Source organism: Rhipicephalus sanguineus, chromosome 6, assembly GCF_013339695.2.
Source record: "Rhipicephalus sanguineus isolate Rsan-2018 chromosome 6, BIME_Rsan_1.4, whole genome shotgun sequence".
In the NCBI taxonomy this organism is placed as follows: Eukaryota; Metazoa; Arthropoda; class Arachnida; order Ixodida; family Ixodidae; genus Rhipicephalus; species Rhipicephalus sanguineus.
The window spans coordinates 122,343,074-122,369,109 of NC_051181.1; the positions used below are offsets into that span (position 1 = coordinate 122,343,074).

Genomic DNA, 26,036 nt, shown 5'->3' on the forward strand with positions numbered 1-26,036 from the left:
TTACATTGCCACAATACATTTATTACAAAAGCATTGTATTGGCTTAACATGCAAATAATTGGCAGCACTACAAAATGTTAAAATTTAACTTACAGTGTCATGTACAATGAATTGCAAGTGAAAAATCAATACAGGAATGCCAGCTCTTCCGGCTTCGTGCTCAATGCTCTCCAAGTGCTTCCAATGCATCTCTGGCCAGTTGTCATTCCCATGTTGGGCTTCCACTTGCAACTTCACCATCAGAGTTGGCTAGTTCGTCACAATTTCTTTGTACATAGCGTAACCAGCTGAACTCGTCGTGGAGCTTTCTTAGGGAGGTCTGCCGTATTCCCAGATTGTGGCTTCGCACCGCTCGGCTCTGGAGATTGCTTCTTGTCCTTGCTTTCGTCGGAGGTTGACATTTCACAATCCTGACCACTTGAGGGGTCACTCGCAACTTGGGCTGCACTAGCCCCGTCACAAACTTCCTTGGACGGCTGAAGCTTGTCCGGCGATTCCTGCTCGGTTTCTCCCAAGTCCATCTTCACATCGCCGACAGCCTCGGGCACTATTTTGTCTTTAGTACACACATTTACCGAGTCGCCACTACCATCGCTGTCTTTCTGATGGAGGTCTTTGCTGGTCACTGCATCTTTTGAATTGGCGCATAATTTTTGTTTACTGCTGTCCCTCTTTGTCTGCTGGCCTTTCTCAAGTGTAACTCCATTGCATTTCTTGTCTTCCAGAGCTGTTTTAACATTTCCATTAGACTGTTTGGAGTTTTTCCCATCACCGATGCTGTCTTCGTCAATGACAATAACAACCTCACTCGGTGCCTTAGTGGTGCGTGGGCTGGTACTAATTTTTCTTGCAGCTCCTGTTATTTTGAAACTGGCACTTTTCCTTTTGCTGCTTTTAAATATGTCCATCTTCTTTGCTGGATTATTCTTAGGTTCCGAAGGAGAATTGCTTTTTGATCCAGATGGGGAGTCACTGAAATTAAATATAACAAAGGTTTAACTGAAGTTACCATTTAAGCAGTACTGTGCAGTGCAAGCAGGGCAAGCAGGGCCAGGCTGCAACCAGGGTCTCAAAATTTATCAATGCCCATAATTTGATCATATACCATTCTTATCTATTGGTCACAACTGGCTGATAATTTTGACAGCATGAGAGCACTAGTCAGATCATAGCTGAAGAAAGGAATAAAATTCCACCGAATCCTTACGTTATGTCTGTGCAAAGTGCAATTTATCAAATGCAGCAACAGACAAATGTTATTTACAAGTTGCACTTACTGTTGTTATTTTTACTTTTTTAATTCATATGAGAGAAAACAAAAAAAACGCCAGGCCTGAGCTGAAACCGCAGCACATTCACAGCGAAAGCTGGAAAAGCGGCGTTTCTAGAGGCCGTTGTAAGCTCTCTAGGGGCTACAATACAAGTACACTAGAAAGGTACCCACTATGCCAAAAATCACAATTTTTGTGAAGTTGGGAAGCACCTACTAGGCCATCTGCGTAGAAGCGAGGCACCAGCTACACGTCTGTAAGGCATTATGTGCACTTTGTTGACGTGACGACTGATGACGATGAAGAATAATGGCTCAGCCCTTTGTAATGGGTTGGAAGCTTTAAACGGCCCACCAGTTATGTAATTTGCATTGGGTGACGCCCGGTCGCTATTTCCCTCTCCCGTCATGCTGTATAACATACGTTGACGTGGGAGAGAGACGGGGGGGGGGGAGGTGATGAACTTTACTGAGATCCCAAGGAAATGGATCATGCGCTTATGGGCTTCCTTGGCAACCAATACAAGTGCATTGTAGCAAAACAGCCATTTGGGCTAGTTGGTAACGGTTCATATCTTAAAGCAAATAGGCGCACTATGGGAACAAGGACAAAAGGGAGGAACCGACGACACAAAGCGCACACTCGCAACTGAAGGTTTATTGAAAGAGTACACATAAATACGTTACAAGAAAAGGGCACGTGGTGCAATTTTCCTCGCCGAAACAAAACAAAACGAGATGGGTATCCCCTTAACAGATGGTTGCAGCCTCCTCACGCAGTTTGAATTTTCTTTAGTCCGGTTTTCTTCGAACTTCCTTTGTGTATAGACGCATGCGCCTTCATGATCTGTTAAGGGGATACCCATCTCGTTTTGTTTTGTTTCGGCGAGGAAATTTGCACCACGTGCCCTTTTCTTGTAACGTATTTATGTGTACTCTTTCAATAAACCTTCAGTTGCGAGTGTGCGCTTTGTGTCGTCGGTTCCTCCCTTTTGTCCTTGTTCCCATAGTGTGCCTATTTGCTTTAAGATATCAATACAAGTGCACTTGTGAAGAACCCACTACGCTATAAAACGTAATTTTACTGAGACCCCCGAGGAAATGGATCATGTGCTTATGGGCTTCCTTGGCAACCAATGCAAGTGCAGTTGCGAGGAACCCACTATGCTATAAATTATTGTAATTTTTGAGAAGTATGAAAGCAGGCATTATGCCATTTTTTGTCATTCTACGGAGAGCCGTGGCGCGTGCTAAATGCATGTAAGGCATCATGTGCACTTTGTCGATGCTGTGCCTGATGATGATGAAGAATTATGGCGGAGCCCTTTGTAATGGGTTGGAAGCATTCAACAACCTTCTCGTTGCGCAATTCGCATTGTGTGACGCCTGGTCAGGGACGCTTGGTGCTTATTTTACTCTTCTACCACGCTACATTTCACGTGTTGATGTGGTTCCTTCCAGACATGAAGCCTGTATAGGACCTTTTTGCAAAGCAGTTTCAAGCACCAGCATGGCTCAGAGGTTGAATACTGGGCTCCCACGCAGAGGGCCCAGGTTTGAACCTCGTTCCATCCTGGAATTTTTTTCTTATTTCGTTTTTTTTCTTCTTATTTCGAGCGATACTGGTTACGGACACCGGCGCGGCGGCGGCGGACAACTACGGCGCCAAAAACGGCCGGTGAAATGATCTCATAACAGCTTTCGCTGTAAAACATGAGAAGGTAGGCCATGTTAGAGCTGGCTATCCCATCAACATGATATTAGTATTGAAGAAACAAAAACAAGAAAAACTAGAATGAATAAAAGAAAAAAGAAAAATAATCAGAAGCATAATACTTGATTGTGGCACAGGCTAAGGACAAGGAAAAAAAAAGACACACTCGACAAAACACAACAGCGTTGTGCAGTGTGCTTTTCTTTTGTCTTTGTCCTTACCCTGCACTACCATGAAGTATTATGCAATACCAACAAGCCCACATTGCCACCCTCATAATCTAAAGCACTATATACATATACAATATGTTGCATATAAAGAATGAGTAGTCTAAGGGCAGAGTCCATACAGATAGTTTTCTATGCAGTTACACATAACATGACTGAGACATATTCATTAATAACACAATACACTGGCGCACAGCAAACCAGACTTTTTTTATTTCACAGGAAAAACCACAATACCGCTCTGTTTTCAAGAACCTTGAAAAAAATTCAACAGATTCGTGTTCCTCGGGACTCCAATAAAGTTTGTCATGTCATGTCAGATGTATGTTGGTGCAGAAATAACACATAAAGGCAGCAGGAGCCACAATTCTAACATTGCTTAAACATTAAAGTGTGCCAGAAACTGCATTGCCAACAATACCAATGTGAACCTCTTCCCAGCATTACCTGTGAAAACTGCTTAACCATACCTTGTGTTCCCATGACCATACTACCTTGCACACAATTGCCTGATGAGGAACACCTGCTCTTACTCATCGAAACGGGCAGCTTCAGTGATTTTCCGGCTGATTTCAATAAATGGCTACAGATTCCTGCAGTCCTAAAGGTTGGAGGATGCTTGAGCTTTGCGAAAATGGCTGACTGGGCTAGTTGGTGATTCATTCTGCTTGCTTGAAATGCGAGCGCTTAATGTAGACAAGGACGTAAAGAAATAACACACGGACAAGCGCCTGTCCGTGTGTTATTTCTTTACGTCCTTGCCTACGTTAAGCTCGCATTTCAAGCAAGCAGATTAAGCTTCGCCTTGAAAAGTGGAATGCGATAATGTAGTTGGGCTCCGTTTGCATCACCTTCTCATTTGCTGGCCATGCTTCGCTTTTTAGAGGACACCTCAGCCACGTTCCAAGTAAAGGAACATCTGAGTGCATAACATTGGCAGTTTCAATCCTAGACTGCTTGCTGCAAGTACAGTTGCGAAGTACCCACTATGCGTCCGCATGGCAATACTTCCACCTACGCAGCTGCACAATTTCTTGATGCAGTGGCTGATGATCAATTATGCCTGGGCACTTTGTAATTGATGGCCCTATTGAACCACCCACTCATTGTGCAATTCACATGGTGTGATTCTTCCCTTCTGCCACACAACATTACGACAGACACACTGTGATGCCTGTATAGAGGTTTTTCTTGCAGCAGTTTAAAGCACTGGTGTGGCTATGTGGTAGAGCACCTGACTACCTGACTATTCATGGGTTTGATTCTGGCTCGAACCCCTGATTCATTAGTATTTGCATCCACACCGATTTTTCGCTCACAACCAACGCTGCCACCACCAACAGCGGAATTTCTGTGACACAGGCTCTGTAACACTATCGCTTTAATACGTGAAGGCTGTGTTGATTTACTTAGACGTTCTGAAATAATAGTCAATGTTAAGTTAAGACAGAAATGGGATAGAGCTGAGTGGTTTGCAAAGCAGTATGGCATAGCGTGTTCGATAACGACGTAGCTTGCCTTTTGTGAACATGCAGTGACGGCACAGGATCCTCCTTCAAGAAACTACCGTCAAATGCATTGGAATGTCATCAAATACGAGACGTGTTTACTGGCTCTCAGGTTCCATAAAATTGAAATTATTTTTTTGTAGTGCCCTTATTACTCGCACATTTTTTGTGGCCCCTTCCAGGCGAAAAGAAAAAAAAAATCCATCAGTGACAATGCATAAAAACTTGAATTTCAGAATTACAAAGTACACTGCCAATTTTATCAACTTCATTATATCTAGGTGTAATTGTAGTCTATTTGGCATAGATTTGTGGTTGCGACTGCCAAGTGGTGTCCCCGTAAACGAGTTGAATGATAGAAGCAACTACAGAGCAGTTGGCAGCAGTCAGTAATGCTGTGCTCACATAATTTACGCCTGCAGGCCAGTGTGTGGTCCTCACAATGACTAGCGTTTGCACTAGCATTGCTCTAGTGTTTGCACTAGCATTGGCGAGCATACACACTACTGTTGCCTGCTTGAAATGCAGGTACAGTGAAATCTCGGTATAACGAACTTCAGGGGACCGCGGAAAAATGTTCGTTATTCTGAAAGGTCGTTATAGTGAAAGCCCAAAAATTTACCATAACAATAGAATTTCAGTAACGCAAACGTCCTACCTTTGCAACGGTACGTCCTTGAACTCGTTTCTCACAACAATGCACACGTGAACGTCGGACAAGGCACGTTTATTTGAAATAGTCCGTGATCGTTTTTTTTGACGGGTGCAGCACAAACTCTGGGTCACGAATGATTCTAGACCATCCGCATTTTTATCCGCCGCTTCGGTCGCTGTTCCGCTTTTTTCTATGAATATGCGGAGTTTCCTCAAGTAGTCCAACGCGTCCATGTCATCAAGTGACATCGTCGTCCATGTCATCGCTGCAATCCTTTAAGGCCCAACTGCATGCACGCGAGTTTTGAGCGACGGCCGACAGGATTTGCTGTCGCGGAGGGCCATCCATCGCCGTCGCTTGTCGCAGGGGTGCAATCGCGAAACGATGTTATTTCCGATCCCACACGGCTGGCTGATCGCACTGATAACGCGGACGGACCGTCGTTCTGACCACTGGCCAAGCGCGAAAAGCACGAAAGGCATTGGAATCTGAAATAGAATCGTTCCGCGATAGCATCCCAGGTTTCTGGAAAGCCAGAAAACATCGCTTGTCGCCCGGAAGTGAGCATGACGATATCCAACAACATGGCAGCATCTCTGACCCTTGCTTCGGTTGCAGTTTGCTCGTGATGCTTCCAATCGGCGCGTACTTCAAGGAATGCAAGTTATAGACTACCTTATTTACAGCCCCATCTCACGCGGAGAGCGAGGCAGCAGCCGTATTTTGTCGTTATTTATGATCGACGGTTCGTTTTGATGTTTCGGTGGTAGCTTGCTGCAATGTCAACATCGTCGTCGTGTGAGGTAGCCCTTCTCCCTGCGAAGCAACGATGTGAGGCGCTGCGGCTTTTCTTAAACGTTCTGTGACAGCAAGAGGAAACGTTGTTGGGATGTGTCTCGTGGACTAACCCCAACATAACGCAGTTTGCAAAGTGCGACGTAGCGTAGGCAGCGTACGCTGCCGGGCGCCCCATGGGATCGCAGCAGATACTACTGCCGCGGTTAAACATAAGATTGCGAAAAAAGGAAGTCCCGAAACGCTTTTATGGCATCTTTATCTCAAACAAGACAATAATAAATTTGGCATGTTGTCATTCATCTACTCTGTAATTCTTTTTCATAATTTACCTGCGTGCGCGCAATAGTTTTCAATCGAGCAGCGCGACGGAGCCCAATTGTCGCAGTTGCCTTCGCTCGAAAGTCGCGTGCTATGCATGCGGTTGGGCCTTTACAAAACCTGATGCGTTGTCGCCTCCGCAACGAAGGGGAAAAAAAAAAGTTCTCCGCCCGCGTCTTTCTCCTCCCGTGCCATCTCAGGTTTTAGCGGGAGGGCGTCCGCTCTTCGCGTTGCGTCGTCTGCTACCTTACAGCTCCGACTGCCATGACCGATACACTGAAATCTAAGATCCTCGCATTTCGGGATATAAGTTCGTAGTACTGAGGTGTTGTTAAGATTACACGGGAATTAAATAACGATCGTTATTCTGAAATGTTCGTTATTCTGAAGTTCGTAGTAGTGAAATATTTTTACATTGAAACTATAAGCAGTCGGCACGGGATTTCTTAAAAGTTTGTTAATTTGAAATGTTCGTTAATGTGGTGTTCGTTGTAACGAGATTTGACTGTACTTACACTGGCACTAACAGGGTGCTCAGCAGAAAACCGTACACTCCCAAACGTGAGTCAGGAACATGCACTATAGCCTTCTAAATTCATTTTCACTAAAACTAAATTTTCACTAAGACCGCTTAGCACAGCTTTTCAGACCTTGCTGAAATACGCTGATCTTGAAAAGCAGCAGAGTTGTCCTTTAAAGGCAAACTCCGGCGATTTTTCAAGGTCACTGGATCTCAATAAAGCTCGCTGGGCGCATTCCTTTGCAAGTTTCCGTAATTTATACCAAATCACGGGCTTGAGGTATATGCAGACTGTTTACAAATGAATTTTATTGATTGCCTCGAATCGCCAATTATTGGCCACATTGTGTGATGTCATTTATGGTAAGGCGACAGAAGTGATGGAACCGAGGTGCCCCTACAGCATCTGCTGTGTACAAGGCAACAATCGTGTGTGTTTGGCCAGCGCTTAGCTGGTTCGCTGTGTGAATTTCAGTTCCCTGTGGGCAGGCCTGCGACGGGTGGTGAGTGGTGTTACGTTGTAGGCTGCACACGATTCCCCGTATACTCACTAAACACTCATAGCTAACGTGTACCCTTCGTCTCGATATTAGATTGCTTTAGCTGGCAGTGCCCGTTTATCAGACGGAACGTATGGTTATACCCTACCGGCTGAAGAGTGCACGTGAGCGAACTTCACCATACGGAAACACATTCCATGACGTATATTGGGTTTATAGTGTGCTAGATATTCTAGTACACTATAACTGGGTGCATCCGTATACGGCACACTGTAGTATACGGTAAGCTGTGTATCCTGCGAAAGGTGGCTCGTACTTAGCTTGCATTAAATTTCATCGATCCTATCGACATGACGTTAGGCACCGCTATGCACAAACTTATGCATTCTTCCTATAAAGATATGAAATAATTTTAGTTTCTCCACTAACTTAGAGTCCGTATTTTACCCGACTGCAGCAGCCACAAACTTAAGCAGCCTGGACAGGTGGTGCCATCTGGCGGTGGATTGCGCAATCAGGAAAGTGCACAATTAACGTAAGGTGTGTTCTACTTAATCGAAGAGGAATGGAGATTCTGGCTGTCCTCCGAATAGGTCCGCATCGCAGCTTTCATTGTCCAACAGCTCCAAGAAGTTTGTGCATGTGGCACGGTAAGTCACATGCATGAGACGGCTGGTGCGGAGTGCTCATCTTTCCGCTAAGCGTTTGCTCTTCGCGGCTTTTGCAGCTTTCATACTTTGCGCTGGCGGGACCGGTATGTCTTGCACAACTTCTGGTTTTCACCATGTTACACGTCACGTAAAGACAGTGCTACTTGGTTGGGTTTCGGTGCTGCAGTTTTTTGCTTATTTAAAATTATATTTGAATTTGCTGAATGTTTCTGCTATCAGAACCGTGACAGGAGCATTCCAGGAACATAGAAACACCATTACTTTAACATGGTCCAAAAATCACTGGAGGTGGCCTTAGAGTGCGTAAGTCATGTGGTGCGGCGGATGTGAAGCGCTGCATAATTGAGATAAAGCCCACAACACCAACTTTTAAAGTACCAAGAGAGATGAAGCCTACAAAGACGTGTCATCGCTAAGAAAAATTTGGAGAGCCACAATGGCAGCAAAGAAATTGGTTTGATAATTTCGTGCTCCCGTGGACCTGTCACCCCAAAGTGGGTTGTGCAACACGCCAGTCAGTGATGCACGTATGCGTCATACTGTTTGACTTCACACTGCGCTGCATTTTCTACTACGAACTATATACAGTGCTCATGGAGTGAAACACGAAAATTTAGGGTTAAGTAATGCACATACTTTCGTTTCCAGCATCTACAGTTCATGTCATATCAGCGTAATTTTCACTTGAACACTTACATGAGAGCCAGCATTACCTTTGGTGGCCAAATTTGCAGTGACAAGACCTGGTTATCATGAACAATTGCTCATAGCAGTCGGTATGCTAAAAAAATGATCTCGTGTTTCAACCTGTGACTACTGTACATATAGATATATACTTAAGCAAGTCATTGAACGTACCTATTGTTTTCGACAGTTTCCTTGTAAGGGAAGGAACCGTCGTAGACCTCACCCAACTCCTTCTCGCCAAAAGTGATCAGGGAACAGTAACCATCGGTTGATGAAGCAGCTAACACCCGAGCGTCAGAAGACCTAGAGAAAAACGAGATATTCACATTGGAGAACAACACCTGAAATTTGGACAAAGAGTGTGTTCAGCATACAAAAACTAAGGCCCCGCAACAGTAGCTGAGCGATTGAGGTGTTGCGCTGCTGAGCTCGAGGTAACGGGTTCGATTCCCAGCCACAGCGATAGATTTCTATGGTGGCGACATACCAAACCACCCGTTTTCTTACACTTAGGTGCACGTCACAGAACCCCAGCTAGACAAAATCAATCCGGAGTCCGTCCATTATGACGTGCCTCAGTAATATTGTACTTTCAAAATACAAAACCCTAGAATTTTTTTAAGCAATGAACGCTCGGAGCTGACTACAAGCTTTCAAGCATATGAAGTACCAGGGCACTCACAAACTTTAGTCAACACAAGTTCATGCGTGCTAAAAATTGTGAAGAAATGAATAACGCAAGAGCCACTGGAAAGGGCAAACGGAAACGAGATATTGCTACAGTAACTCAGACAAGCCACAGTCAATAAGAGACTGCCAAGATTTTGGTCTTGCCATATGCATGGATGATGGCCAAGTCAATTCTACTTAATCCAGATCAAAGTGGGCAAGTCCTCCAGGCAAACAATTTATTAAGCTAAATACTTCCTAAAATGCTACTCCAGTGTGAAGTATGAGTGTATAAGACCGTTCCTTGGCTGCCAGTGCAGCGTACAACAATTTTCTCGCTTCATGAAAGAGACCGCCACAATAAACAATGAAGAACCAACGGGAAGGGACATACCAAGTCAAATCGCTGAGCCTTGTGTAATGAATGTTGGAGATGTGGGCAAAAGGTGCACTACGCTGAGTGTCGTACAACAATATGGCCTTCTGTGTGGCCACTGCAAACACCATCCTGTATGGCAAGCTGTGAGCAAACAAACATGGCAACCATGAGCCGACAGGCAGGAGACAGAGAGGAGATAGCAAAGTGTGACGTGAATCAACAATACCTTATTAGTGGCTCTTCAAATTCTTCCTTGATGGTTCCATCTAAAACAAACAAACAAACAAACAAAAAAAAACTCGAGGGAAAATGTGTCAGCTTCCTAATGTCTAAGTGCCTCTATTCAAATCCACGACAACATCAATTACAAGCCAACAAACGAAAAACAGATAATTAAAAGAGAAATAAAAGTATTACCCTGGAATGCAAGTCAATCATCCATCCCTTTGTGCCCTTAAAGTGCCATCGATGGCCATTTTTTTGTTTTTTACTTTTATGCTTTAATATGTAGGCTGTGTCGCGTAATCCCAAAATCTAATAATATTAATATCTGGGGTTTAACGTCCCAAAACCACCATATGATTATGAGAGACGCCGTAGTGGAGGACTCCGGAAACTTCGACCACCTGGGGTTCTTTAACGTGCACCTAAATCTAAGTACACGGGACTCAAACATTTTCGCCTCCACCGAAAATGCAGCCGCAGCGGTCGGGATTCATTCCCGTGACCTTCGGGTCAGCAGTTGACTGCCATAACCACTAGACCACCTTGGCGGGGCAATCCCAAAATCTAGGCATGTGCAAATAGTAAATTTTAGGTTCGCAGCGAATTCGAAGCGAATAGTGATTTGCTCGAATAATTTTGAATCGAATTCGAATAGTATATATCCCGTATCGCGAAGAAAAATGAGCGTATTTGTCATGACCCAACTAACCTTCACAATACTTTTTAAAATTGAAACAAGGCATGTGAACATGCCATTCTTTTTGTTTAAAGGCAAGCAACTTGAAATAGTAGCAGAATTTCACTTTCGGTAGAAAGCAAGGGGTAACCTGTAAAATACGTAACGTTTTAAAATTTACTACACTTCGAGCATATAAGCTGGTATAACAAGCTAAACTTAAAAAATGATGGATCAGTGTGAGGGTAATATGTTCATTTAACCTTGAACTGGGGCTTCGCGGCAATGCGGAATCATCCCTGGATAGGCATATTCACAGCATAGCACCCTTTCACTGCAGTGAAACCCCTTAAGTATGTCTATTCGTTCATTTCGAATACTTTGAAATTTAGAATAATTTAAGTTCGTTTCGCAGTGAATTCCAATACTGTAATATTCATTTGAATATTCAAAGTGCTCGAATATTTGTACAAGCCTACCAAATTCCATAATTGTAAATGCCCTTAAGTGGCATATAATTAATGACAGCATCATCAATTATGATAGATTTTGGCATGGCTTCAAAACACCCGCCCAGTATTGCAAGAAACTGGCATCCTACCATGGCAGTTGCAACTGACCGGACATAAGATACCATGTACTTTAACTTCAATGACGTAGACAAGCGTGCCCAACTTGTGAAAAGAAATGAAGCAACATGGCTGCTGCATTATGAGCCAGGTGATGGCACACCCAGGCACGTGACCATTCCAAAATTTCTGTCAGCCAAGGAACACCAAGACTAAAATCGTGTTCAATGCGCCAACCTGCCCTGCCTACACCTCACGGTCGAGTGCCAGCACCCTCTCTAAAGGCTCCTAGGCCACTTAACATGCTACTGGAACGAGCAGCCAGAAACACCTAGACAGCAGGCCAACAAATGGGCGAAGGAGGAGAAGGACAACAGCACCCATTGTGCGCCTCACAAATTTGTCTACTGTACTATCTGTGATCTCAACAATACTTGAAGAGTGGGCAAAACATCAGAGATAGCCTGAGCAGCTGCTAGACACATCATATCAATGACAATGTTGTGAGGCGCTGTCAACTCAGATGAAGACTCTTGCCTACTTTAAAGCCATATTAGTACTATACGTTCAAGGTTAACTTTGCCGCTCATAATCAGTCAGAGGTGCCTACGTATGCAGGACAACAGAACTAAACCGAATCATCTTGAGTTTGACTTCTCCGTGTCAACGGCTTTTTAAAAATACCCCTCCAGCAGGACACGCACGCTTTCATCCCTCCATTTGTCTGCCACTATGCAGTTTCTTAATACGACAAGAAAGGACTCGGGTGATAGCATCTACAGAAGATGCAAGTGTGCAGTTTAAAAAAGCCTCGCAATGGTGAGCACATGGATTTGCCTATACTTCGTGCCCCTGGTTTTAGGCAGCTTTGCATGTTTGAAGCTGACCATTTTCTTCAATACATTTGCATTATGGTTGCAATGATTTGAAATGATTACATCTGCGCAGAAAGTCTTACTGGTTTCTGTGTGTGTAAAAACTGGATTGCCATGAAATTTAGAACAGTAAAGATGCATAAGGCGTACTAAATAAAACTGCAAGCATGCAGACATTCAAATCTATGTACAAACAGCCTTTCTGATGGCAGCTGAACAATTGCAACGCTAGTGCTCCCTCTCGTATTTTTAGTAGGAAACTGTGTGTGCTTTTTTTTCCCACGCTTCTTTATGAAGGAGGAGAAAGTTGCAGCAAGAGGCTGCATGCCAATGTGGCCCTTACACAGGACTCCCTGCAGACTTACCATCATTCACACCAGGCGTTTGCAGCTTGAAAAAAATAGGACAGAAGCGTATCACCAAACTTGGCTTCTCACCGATGGGCAAGTAGTAGGCCGGTCTGCAAGGCACCACGCTTTAGAATGTAGCACTTAAAAATTTGTTATCAAGCACAACAGCAATTGCAAGTCTACAGAAAATGTTCAGTAGCAGCGCCCGCCGCATAGGATGTCTAGAGAGAAACGTTAATTGGATTTGACTGAAAGGTTATTCTTTCGCACTGTTTTCATTGTAGTGACAAGTTTATCATTAGAAAATAAAAGATAAAGCTCAAACCTCTGCTTCTTGTAAAACTTACATAAACACAAATACATGACATCATAAACTTTAAATTGCTTTTCTTGTTTGTTTGGACGGTTGCAACTCAGAAGCTACTGATGTAATCCAGTTTAGTTTTTGGCTCCTTTAGCATATGATGGAGTCTGTCTTACTCTCACTTCAAAGGCAAAACTTTCATTTTCAAAGGGTAGAAATGGGTGCCCACAAACGGGGCTTTAGTTGTAAACATAGAAAATACACCGCCAATAAATGTGAATTCTGGCTTTCAGTGCTTCGAATATTTTTTTTAATGATTCCCAATGACCAACATCATAACTTTTGTTGACACTACTCGGTATGCAAAAAAATATTAGGCAGAGACCGGTCAATCAATGATTGCAACTTCCGCACGATTGCGGCGATGCCTTCCTGGATAAGCATAAGAAAAGAGCAAAGGCAATGTGGCGGCCAGTGATAAAAGTGCCATTATGACCTATCGCTGACAACCTTATCGCAATAATCATGATTCAGCTTCTGCAGAAGCTATCCACTTGGCTAAGCATGCAAGCGCGCCATTATGCTGCGGTTCGCAAGTCGCCACCACGAAGCCGTGCGCGTCGCGTTGTTGAAACGAAAGCAGCTCACTGGTGTTGAGCAGGACCAGCACCAAGAAGCGTCTATGCACTGACAGCAGGCGTGCACTGCATGTTCTATTAGGCGACAACCTAAGCATGCCGCTCGCCTCATCGTGCAGGACAGCCAGACCATCGCAAAGATATAGAGTTCGCGTTGCTTGCGAAATGGTTGTCTTCACCAGATTGAACAAGCAGGCTACTTGCCGCACCCATGCACGGTCCGGAGTAAAGCAGGCATGAAAAATGCATAAATGCGCGCATACGATATACCACAGCAAGCGGCCCAGCAGCGACGGCGTAAGCCGAGTAGGCGACGCACTGAACGCAACTAGCCAGGGATCATTAGCTCCATGTTGCGGTACCGTGCTTCAGTGAAACGATGTCACTTCATTGAAAAGGCGGATTAATTCAGTCGTGAGCACAGCACGAAAAGGCTTAACTTGTCACTGGAGGGGTTGTTAGCACTTTTTAATAAAAATGCACAGAAAAAAAAAAAAACCCGCAAGTCCATATACAACGAACTGTTGGTATAACGACCACTTTTCGCGGGACAATCGAGTTCGTTATAAATGGGTTCCACTGTAGAAGAGTTATTACATTCCCATGGTTGCAGAAACATGCAGTGGATACCAGCACACCACTTCTGCGGGCAGGCAAGTCTGAAGTAAAAACTCACTCAGATAGATCACTCCGAGCAAAGACGTAGACTGTGTTGACCACTCTGCCACTGTCCTGCTCAATGATGCCACAAGGTGTGACCAGCAGTTCACCATCAGGTGAGAATGCTAACCGCCGACAGAAGGACTTCAATGTGTCGTCATAAAACAGCCTAGTTCCTTTCTCCTAAAAAAAAAAAACAGATAGTGAGAGATGTACCAAATTCAGTTAGCAGTTCGCTCTGGAATAACCAAGAATGGTACCGGATGTACAGGCAAAAATAAAATAGCATTCGTCAACACCACATTAAAAACCAACTCTGGTCATTTTCCGAGGTCAAGGGGTCTCAAAAGAAATTCACTGTGTCCATTCCCACGCCCACTTCCATCATCTATGCAAAACAGTGGGCTTAAGGGATGTGCAGATTGCTTACAAGTTTTATTGACCACATTGAACCGGCCACTTGGTTTTTTAACATTTATTGGCCTCGGTGCATATGACTTGTGCATATGCAGGTGCTAAGCATGCTGGGAATGAGTAGCAGGAGACGGCGAGCGCTGCCAGCAGCATCAAGGAATACAGGGACTGCCTGTAAAGTAATGAGACTGCGTCTGGTAGAAAAATTTATCGATCCGATAGATACATATTATTTAATTTCTTCAAAATAGTTTCCTCAAGCGTCGATACACCGCTTCCAAAACGATTCCTGCGCTGCAAAGGCGTGCTGAAAGGCCACTGCCGAGACCCCTATCAGAGCCTCTGTGACAGCCAGATGGATGGCGGGAACACCGTGAGAACGGTCACCTTTCAGGCTTTTTTTGAGAATTGGGAACAGGAAGAAGTCTGCTGGGCTCACATCAGGGCTGCATCAGCCAAGATGCGAGCCCCGGAAGGCTTCTTCAAGAACCCAAAGCACGTGAGAAGCCGGAAAGGTCACCATTTTTATGGTGTTCCCATCATCCAACTGGCTGTCGCAGAGTCTCTGATAGTGGTCTCGACAGTAGTCTTTCAGGAAGCCTTTGTAGTGCGAGGATCATGTTGGAAGTGGTGCATTGATGCCCGAGAAAACTATTTTGAAGGAATCAGTTATCATGTACCGATCGGATCGGTAAATTCTTTTTACCAGACCCAGCTTCATTACTTTATGGACAGACCCTGCAGACAGAAGATTCGGGAGCTGGCATTTGGTGCTAAATGTTGCTGCTGTTTAGAATTCACATTATGCGTGGACGGTGAATTAATGATTAGCAAGTGCACTGACAGCCTCTATGCCTCTAGTCCGAAACAAGCAACAAGTTTTCCCAACTTAGGTTCAGGACAGTATTATGAATGTTTTCAGTTTCAATCATTATTTTTGATGTGGACATAAGGTACTTTCAACAACTGGAAATACGCATTTGTGTGCATTTTTCTGCAGATCATAGAGCATTACTTGAGCAATTAAGAGGTGATGCACTGCTACTCGTGACCATGTATTCAAAAGACATGCCGAGGTTCTGCTCTTATAATTCACCCATTAACTTTTCCAAGGCGTTACTTTACCAGGCTAGTCTTAATCAACATTTTTCTTCTGAGATTTCACTCAATCACGACTTAATCTTGAAGGAACACACAAGCCAGATAATGTACGCTTCATACAGTGTCTCAAGAATTACCTTATCGCTGAGCCCTTCGTGAGGGACAACTGCCTTGTGTATCTTGTAGGCGACCTTTTTGTTGCTGACCTTGAATATACGCAGTGACCTGAGGAAGAAAAGCGGGGAATCGGTCAGTCATCGCAAGATACACTATCGCAGCCTTTACAATCAGCGACCGCTCAAGAAAATATTGACAACAGCCCCTCAGACACATTAGCAGATTTCTGTGTTTGTGTCTTGCCCCCTTCCCCTAGCTGTTCACAGACACAGGTCGTTGCCTTGCTCTGCTGCTGCCATGTTGTTATCTTCTTCAGCACAGTTGAGAAGAGAAGAGGGGAGGGCAGTTGTATTTGCTTACAAGACCAGAACAGCACCCATAAATCAAGATATGTTATCTGGATCAAGCATCTGGAACTTTTAGCAGCTCAATGCAGGCAGGAAAAAATGAAGAGGTTGCACCCAATACTGACCTTAAAAAGTAAATAAAAAACAGGTGCGAGAAAATGAAAGTGCTATCTAGTCATTCCATGCCCCTCCTGTCGATAATGCCCAGATAAGTACAGTAAGTTTAACGCTTTATGGGATGGAGCCAACAAGAAAGCACGACATTCACAAGCGAACAATGTGATGCAAGGGGGAGTGCAAAAGCGGCGCCATCTGTCAGTGTTTGAGGACAATTTCATCCAAAAGCAGCCCACGGGTCTTAGGGTCTCGGTAATTGTCCGAGCGACGACCAGTTGCATTTTCCTTCACAACAGCCCTGACGGCAATTTGCTGCACACAGTAAAAGCTAGTAGAAGGATTGCACATTGTTGCGTGCACCTGGCTGTTTAGGACAACAGACCAATACTTTTAAAATGCATTAAAATTAGTGCTGTGTGAATAGTGAAATTTTGGGTACGAAGCGAATTCAAATATTAAAATTTGAGTGTGAACTGAATAGGATATTTTTCAAACAGTTCAAAGCAAAATTGCAGGTTGCAGAGGATCCTTAAGCATATTCTTATGAGATAGCAACATGAAAGTGTTTCCTTTGCTTATGCTGGTGAAGCACTGGAGGGGTGCTGCTAACTGGTGTTATTTCGCTAGTTGCCTCAAAGAATGAGGCAATGCAGAGGCTTTCGTAATTTGGTACAATCAAAGTGGTGTCAACAACTTAACACATAAAAGGAAAAGATGCTATTTCCTCAACGTCTCCTCCTCCTCCTTCAACTTCTCTGGAGGGCCAAATAATGTGGCGGGCAAGGGCACGCTCCCTTCCGAGTCAGGAGTTCCTCATCTGCTGCGCAGATTTCTCTCTCCTGCTCTGTGGCCGCGAATGGTTTCAGCGGCAGTTGTTGATGCCAGCGTCTTTTGCAGATGCTGGACAAGTGCGCGCTTTTACAAACCTGGCCAAGTAACGCTTTTGTGTTAAAATGTAGTGCAAAACATGGCCAAAAAGAAAGCAATTCATTTTACACGGTAGCCCATAGACCTGGCTGCAGCGCGCTGTCCGCTGTGTGAAAAAGACACTATGCTGATAGCTGTCGCGTAGTGACAAGGGTGAAGTATCGTGCAGTATTTCCCCGAGCCTGGATAACTTGATATTTCGCCATATTTTGGGCGGTACTACTGAATTTTATATATCACAGGATGGTTTTGCGGCGCCAGAACATTATTTGGAAAGCACGTTTTGTAAAATGAGTTGGTCAAGTACGAAACCAACGTTCACAGCATTAGCAACCAGCCAACCGTCAGTGGCAGATGCGGTGACATCACGAAATGGCGACCAAAACAGGTTCATTTCGTGCTCGCTTATGGCCTGCCTGCGCCAATTTGTTCCCAGCGAAGTGGAAATGGTGATGCACCCCTTTCATTATGAAAGCTCATATCAAAGGAAAGTTGTTTTGCACACTGAGGACAGCTACATCACGTCTATTTTGCGTGCCCGAAACCTGTTTCCGTGAGCGGTGCAAACAAAGGATGGAAATTTTCACCTGCGCGTCGACTGGGAAAAGTTTCTACGGGCCGAAAATGGGAAAATATCCAGACATCGATAACTACCCTTCAGGCATTCTCAAGCAGCTCCGTGTAGGCCGAGCTAGTCAAGGTAACGGCCCTTGAAGTGGCACACGATCAACACACACGTAAAGACAGCGACAGTGAATCAATGAAGGAAAGAAAGTGCCAGCAGAATATATTTCACTTTCTTTGAGGGTGCATTGTGCTTGCCTTTTTTTTTTTCTTATCGTCAACACAGTCGCATGCCATACATCTTGTAACTGCTGTTAACCTTTCGATAGGTCAAAGTTCGTGCGGAGAATTGGGTTCACGCGCATCATTTAGAAGCGATGCTGTGATTTGATTTTAAGCGAGTGAAACCGTTATATTTATTTTCCGGAAATTCAAATATTTCGAACAGTAAAATTACGGTGAAAATTGAATAGTAAACACTATTAGAAAAATATTCAAAAGTCAAAATATTCACACACCCCTAATTAAAACTGAAAACTGTGCTAGCTGATAAGCATTCATCTTTTGGCTCGTGCAGCGTTCACAAGGACGACGACGAAGTTATGAAATGTACTGGTCAGCGTATGCCCTGTTCATTTCTTAACTTTGTCCCTGTCTCTGTGAGTGCCACACAAACCAAAAGATGACTAATAGTTTTCCATGTGCAGTTTTCATGCTGTGCCATCACCTTTCATAATACAATAAATGCTCTGTGTGTGCACGCCTTGTGTAGTTTCTAGCACTCTCGTGGTGAAAGGAGAGAGAAGGTGTGAACTTCATGCGATAATTCCACCTAAAGGATACACTAAAGGCAAATAACAATTTATGTCAGAGTGAAAAGTCAATGTGTGAAAACGCCTGAAACGTCAATAGTACCAACAGCAGTTACCTGGTAATTGAGAAATTAAGGTAAATGTAGGACACGATGTGCGCCATGAGTGGGATATTTCGGAAATTATCCCGATGACGTCAAGAGTCCCGAGTACAATTATCCACTAGTAATCAAACTAGTTGCGATAAAAAAGAACCTTCAATGCATCACAAGACGTAATTAAATGCTGCTTGGTCGTTTCTGTTTGATTCATGGAAAAAAGAACCTCTTGGCGTTACCATGTGAAACGGCGCGAGGGGTTCAAAAGTTCTGTTTTCACCAAGCTGCACGTCTCAGTGGTAGTTTCGGTATCGCATACTGCTGCGTGTGCTTGGCTCTTGCTATTTTCGCACTTTTAATACTCTACTGCTGCTGCTGGCCAAGCTAAGCTCCGTTACAGTGAACTATACAGTTTCGGAGTGGCCCGTGGCTGCGTCATGGCAAGGTTGATGGCCGCTGCTGCACAAGAAACTACCGCGTCGGCGGCCGGGCAGTAAAGGCGGGCAACGTTGGGTACGGCAACTGCTACGTCAAAAGGCCCGTTCAGGCGGGTGATTTGAAGTACGCTAACGCCGTGCGGACCACTAAAAAGCGATTTCCTTTCAAAATAAGCATTTCCTTGGCACAAAACAAGCACTAGTACGAGGTTTATGGACCGTTATTTCAACAATCAACGTCGACTCAATATTTGCCTTTAGTGTCCCTTTAAACTTGACAGACTTGAAAAATTCTTGAAACAGAAGATTCGCAATGCAACAGACTCCGATAGTAAGGTAATTCTATGGCAACTTAGTAAGGTGCTCTAGGACCCCTTTAAAAAGCTCGAAACCAGTAACATTCCAACATTTACCTGTCAGAACTGAGCGTGGTGAAGTAAACGTCCCTGGGATCCCAGGCAACGCCTTGGACGAAACCTTTGTTTTCATTCAGCAGAGATATCTTCTTTCCTGTAAATCATAATGAAAGTTTATTAGCTGATATGAATCTGAACATACTTTGCTAATCTTTGAAAAAGATCTCTACGTAAAGTATTAAAAAAAAACCTCCATATTGTTTCGAGCTAGCCGAGACTCATTGCAATGCGCAGTAAATGACACGATGCGTGGTAATACAATGCAATAGATCTCCAATATGAGTGGTTAATGTGCAGTGAAGTTCAAGCTTATCATACATGGACACATAACATTACCTTCATGGTAAAGTGGACATTGTTCACTTTGATAATTGTGAATTTATTATACTAGCTTCACAGAAACAATCTATTGCAACTCTTCAAAGATGAAAATGCTTTCCATAAGAACGCTACCTTAAGTAGAATGACGCTCATTAACACTACATCCTACACTAAATGCTAAATTGTTTCGCGAGCCACATGATGCCAGAGAAAGTAGCCATGCTACCTGGCATCGCTCCTTTTGTACAAGTGGTCAAAGTTGAAAATTACAATTTTTGTTTATATTCAATCAATTATAAATCATATAGTTACGTAAATTAATTAAATGTAGAAAGGTTCTGAATAATGAATGGCCATTTCCACAATCATTGTAGGTAGTGCAACACTTTACTAAGGACGGATACAAAAAGGACAAACCACAAGCGCGTTTGTATCTGTCCTTAGTAAAGTGTTGCGCTATCTACAATCATTACCAATAAGCCCGATAAAATTATCTACTAAGTTCCATTTGCACAAGTTATACTTGCATCCTAGAACTCATAACGAGTTCCCGTCGTTATGTTGCACATGATGTATTGATTAACCCCTTCAGGGTTTTCGCCGTACATGTACGGCAGAAGCTTCCTGGTACCAAAGGGTTTTCGTCGTACATGTACGGCATAGCGTTTATTTTTAAAACGCGCGCCTTTTTCGATCATTTCTTTGTTTGGCCTGTGCTGCCACACTTCAGGAATACGTGGAATTTTTTTCATGCGCCGATGTCTCTCCGTTGTATTTTTTTTCGCTTCCTAAAACGGCGCGCCGCCTATCGCTTGCCCATCCGAGCGCGTTCGCGGTGCAGCTGGTTTAAAGTGCGCGCCTTTTTCGATGATTTCTCTTGCTCGGCATGTGCTGCCACGCTTCGGGAATACGTGGAATTTTTTTTCATGCGCCGATGTCTCTCCGTTGTTGCTTTTTTTATGCTTCGCAAAATGGCGCGCCGCGCGCCGGTTATCGCTTGCGCAACCGAGAGCGCCCGCGGCGCGGTTTGGTTTCAAACGCGCGCCTTCCCCCATTTCTCTTGCTTGGAATGTGCTGCCACGCTTCGGGAATATGTGTAATTTTTTTAATGCGCCAATGTCTCTCAGTCTTTTTTTTTTTCTTTCCAAAGAGGCGCGGCGGCTTGTAGTCTCGCATCAGAACGCGCGCACGCGGTCCGGCTGGTTTCGGTTTCGTCCTTCGGGTGGTTTTCGCTTCTCGCGCCCGCAAAGCTGATGGCTGTTTGGTTTATAATCTCTCAAAGGGTGACCGCTTGTTACTCTCTCGTTTATTGCACCCCGGCGCGCGATTACATCTGTTTCCGTGCAGCGCTAGATTACACAAACGACGCCGCCGTGATTGCGTTTCCTGTTTTAGGGTCTCGGAAAAACTAACTATTTGTTGGCGATAAGACGAAGTATTACTGTAGCTTTTTCACTCGTTTTGCTTTCCGGACGGGCGCACAACCATATTTTTCTTCCGTGCACTCACTGACGCAGTTCGCTTACGCCATGGAAGCGCGCGCCGGTTGTGCTGCTGCCGGTGAGTCGAGCAGCGATTCTTCCGATGCGGGCTATTCCCCAAGTGCCGAATCAGAATCTGATTTATTGGATTTCAGTTCGTCAGACGAGGATTTTTCGACGAGTTCAGACTCCGATGACGATCAAGGAGCGACATCTGAAACGCGTGCGCGGGGAGCCATGCTTCAAAGGCTATCACACGCTGAAAAGTTTTTAGTGTTAGAGCACGAGCGTTTTTAACCGGAAACGTACTATGGTGTGCTTATTTTTGTATGTTTGTGAGCTATGTTTAATACAATGCATAATTTTTATTCATAAAAAACTGTGAAGCTCTTTTTTTTTAGGATTCTGCTTGATTTTACTACGAATAAACCATATGTATGTAACAACAAAACTGATTTTTTTGTCACTTTACGGTCACGAAAAAAAAATTTTAGACAATGTTTTTCTTAAATAGAATCGTCTGAAGAATTTATTTCAGCAATAAAAAAATTACACATTTTTGGACTGGATTTCGTGAAAAAATTCGACCCTCAAAGGGTTAATAGCACAAAGTGATCATTCTGAACAAACAATTTATTCCTGCAGAGCACACATTTATAGAGATTCTAGAACTATTAGAAAACTATTATATTTACGAGTAGCCACTGAAGGCCCAATCGAATGGAACACTATTTGATTCATTATGTTGAAGTTCCAATACCTGCACGCCCCTATGCTAGGAAGAAACGTTACTTTGCAACAATGAATCCTCAAGTTATCAACCATACCTTTATTATCAAGAAAGCTTGGCACCAAAGGAAATTTTTTCATAACACATCAGCAGCCAGAAATACCACTCAGCTTGCCTTTAATGGGATACCCAGCTGCTACAAGCCGCAAACATTTAGAGAACGAGAAATAAGTGCACCTTTTTCAATGTTCCACACGATGGCAGAGTTGTCCACTGACCCAGACAGCAGGTAGATATTATCAGGCGACCAACAAATGTCACAGACGTCATCAATGTGTCCCCTGATGCGAAAAATGAAATGGGAAACGTGAGCAAAGCTTAGCTGCAACGCTTCTGTGCGTAGACAAGCCTCACCTTAGCACTTTCTGTGCAACCCAGTGTTCCTTGTTTTCTATCGTGTCGTCGAACACATCACCAGGATTTTTGTCAACTTGTTTCCAGATTATAACATTTGCATCTGCAACGAAATCCATGAGATGCACATGTAGACAGAGTGTTGATACAAAGCAAGGCTGGCTAGCTCAGTAGAGGTATTATTCGTGCAAATAACACACAAAAAAAAGACAGGAGGCAAAAACTAGTGATTGACTCTTGAAGTCAAGCAACAGCTTCCTAGTAGATCTGTTAAAATATGCTGCTGGCAAAAGATGGTGAGACTCTTCTGATGGAACTCTGGAACCAATTGCCTAGTGGCACGCTGCTCCAGATGGGCATGATGAAAAATTGAATTATTCGCACGGTACCTATCACAGAGTCATAGCATGCACAAAACGCACAACATCCAACGAACCATGGCGTGCCATTGAGACCAGTGTCTCTAACAAAGATTACGAGTGCCTCGCAAGCCGTGCTGGTAGCATTACTTCACTGGCCAAATACATGTTGCAGCTCAAAAGATGACAGTCACGACAATGTGGTGAATAGGGATCTTCTAACATAAATAGGCTGCATGCACTTGATCGGTTGATGCTGTGAGGGGCATGGGGACCAGTTAAACTGGTTCCTGGATTGGCCCATATTACAACCATATCAATACACTCTAAAGGCACGAGGGTGCACCGTGACCAGCCCAACGAATCACCACCTTTAAATGGCCGAGTTAGCCCTTTCCCTGTTTTCAACGAGTACAGCCCGTCCGCTTCATGGAAAAGCTTCTCGTCGCTATCAAAATGATTAAAATTGTCAGAATGACGAAACCATTCTCAGAATGCTAAAAATTTCAACAGCATCCTTGTTCTTTCCTTTTTTAATTGTTCATTGTAAGCAGGTACCCTGCCTTTTTCCTATGATTAATTAACAATTAATTAACAATTAACTTCATTAAGCTAATTTCACTTTGTATGTGTTTCATTTTTTTTTCAACAGCAGAAAGCTAGCTTTTTTAAGAGAACAATTAAATACCAACTCTTAAAAAAAAATAAACATTTCAAGGAGAAAGCTTTTATAATATCAAAACGGTTACGGGGTTAAAGGGATCATGCGATACTTTTTTAACATAGTCACGAAATGCTGCTAATTTGTAGTCACAGCTCCTTCTAGAACATTTGTTTGGACGAAAGAAGAAAAGGGCACTTGGGGTCTGCTATAACTACCTGCACCTCCCGTTACAGCCGACATAGCAGAAAAAAAATTTGCGGCAGGGGATTCATGAGGCAATAGAGACCTAATGTAAAATCGTTTTACGATTACTCTTAAGGGGTACTGACAGAAAATCTCGCGGCCAAGACAGGCTGCGGGATCAATTCCCGTGAACATGCGTATATCATCTGCAAAATATCAAAAGCAAATATAGCTTGGAAGGTACTTTAAATTAATTTTGAAGTTTGCGTGAGCGATCGACACCCTTGTGCTACTGACACCCTCAAAGGTGACCCTCGGTGACCCCCTACTTCCCTCACATGACCACGCTGCAACAAGTTATGACGACGTCATAGCCGCCATTTTTTTTTTGCCGCGTTTGCTCCAGCAGCCTACTTCTCGGCGGCTGCTCGCGAACCGCACAGAAGTGCGTCACAGTTCTGTGTGCTGACGTGATCTAGTGCTGCACCCGCTAGGTGGCGATAGTTGCACCCGGAGGCTTATTGTTTCTGAAACCGAAACTGCTGGTTGGCAATGAGGAGCCTGTAATTAATTATGTGTAGCACGCTGCAGCAAAAGATGTGCCGTGTTATGACTAACAGGCCCCCCAGCAACACACTGCAGCAAAAAAACGCGAGGCCAAAATTTTTGCGTCAGTACCACTTTAAAACATGCTGTGAGGATCATAAGGCCTTTAAGGCGACAAAATACAGCCACCTACACAAAGTGGAGAAAAGCTGAGAAAAATGCTTTTCTGTTTTGCAAGTTCAGGTGGAAATGTACGTTTTCAGAAAAGACACAGCCTGCTTTGAACATTCTATGACTAATGAGTGTTTTTTTGCAGCCTTTTCCGATCAATCCCTTTCTCTGTTGTTTGCAACAGGTCAATTCAATGCATACACGAAGGCTTAAAAAATAAAATAAGTAATCCACAGGCTCACCATCATCTCCAGATGCAAGCAACTCGCCTGAAAGAGGAGAAAACAAGATGAAGGAGTGAACTAGAGCGCTTCACCAGAATCTGACAATTTGTGGGAAGCGAGGAAAACGCTGCTGCTCACCATTATTTGAGAATCGTACAGCGTTGACGGTCTTGGTGTGCCTGTTCAGGTCGGAGCGAAATTCGAGGCTGGTTTCCCCATTGTGGTGTACTATTACAAACCATATCTAAGTACGGGGAAGGACAGTAACAAACACCAGTTAATAATTAATCTTTATTTTTATTTATATATGAAAAAAAAAAACAAGGGAAAATAGGCTACGTTAGAGCCGGCTATCCCAGGAAATTAGTATTGAAGAAACACACAAAAACAAGAAAAAAAAACGTGGAAGAATAAAAGAATAAGAAAAAAGAAAAATAATCAGAAACACTATGTACATATCTGGAGTATTAAAAGAAGCCTGATCAAAACGGCTCGCGTGAAAAAGGCACAGAACAGGGCGAAAAAATTTTAAGAAAGGGCAGTAATTATTAGTGATGAATGTGAACACAGGAGGCGGCTGATTACCGCATCGTAATCTATAACTTTCATATAACTTCAGGGGGAAAAAATTACACATGTGCAGGGGAGAACGAAATAAGCGAAACCACATTCACTCACTAAAGATCGATAAGCACTTGTAGACATACAATCGGCGACAAAACACTAGGCTAGGTAGGTGATTAATCGAGAAATGAAAACATGGGTATTGCGCCTTCGCGTGAGAAATAATTAAAAATGAGGGTGAAGGATCGCAGTGAGGCAGTATCGCTTTGATAGACGAGCAGTTTTGAGTGACGCGAGACGATGTGCGAGTTATCCCGTTGAAAAAGGATAAACATACCATGACATGGGTGTCCGTACCACAGCTGGCCAGCCTACGGTGTTTGTCATTTGACGGCTGGAAGTCGATGCTCAAGATAGGATCCCGACTGTGCCAAGATATCTCCGGTACATGGCACTTCATTCCTGCAAGATCAATGAGAATTCCAGGGGGAGAAAGAAACAACGCTTCATAGTCAAGCAAATGCCCGCAGGTAAACCCTCCACTACATGAACAAACTATGTAGCACGACTACGCGCTTCGAAATACCGCCCGATCGGCTAAAGTGCGCGCAATTTCCAACGCAAAACACGAGCAGAGCAACGAGGGCATCGTTACGTCCTTTCGTTAAGCAATGATTAAGCCGAAGTTGTTCTCGTTTTAGAGAGTTTCAACGTACAACTAAACAAACCTTATAAAACGGCGCCGACAAACCAGCATGAAAATCTGCGCAAACTACAAAGCGCGCCAACCGCGAGTTCCCGCAACAAAACGATTCG

At 43.8% G+C, this 26,036-nt stretch overlaps 1 protein-coding gene across 1 annotated transcript; it reads right to left on the reverse strand.

The window, feature by feature from the left end:
- On the reverse strand, positions 1-25,967 carry LOC119396307 (chromatin assembly factor 1 subunit B). Its single transcript, XM_037663462.2, has 14 exons — positions 25,949-25,967; positions 25,558-25,682; positions 24,795-24,900; positions 24,675-24,701; positions 22,510-22,612; positions 22,333-22,436; positions 19,561-19,657; positions 15,866-15,953; positions 14,230-14,396; positions 12,627-12,721; positions 10,143-10,182; positions 9,932-10,057; positions 9,040-9,171; positions 1-972 (listed from the first exon to the last, which is right to left on the reverse strand). The coding sequence occupies exons 2-14, from the start codon at positions 25,678-25,680 to the stop codon at positions 258-260; spliced, it is 1,923 nt and encodes a 640-aa protein (XP_037519390.1). The 5' UTR covers positions 25,681-25,682; positions 25,949-25,967; the 3' UTR covers positions 1-257.
- Positions 25,968-26,036: the final 69 nt, after the last annotated feature.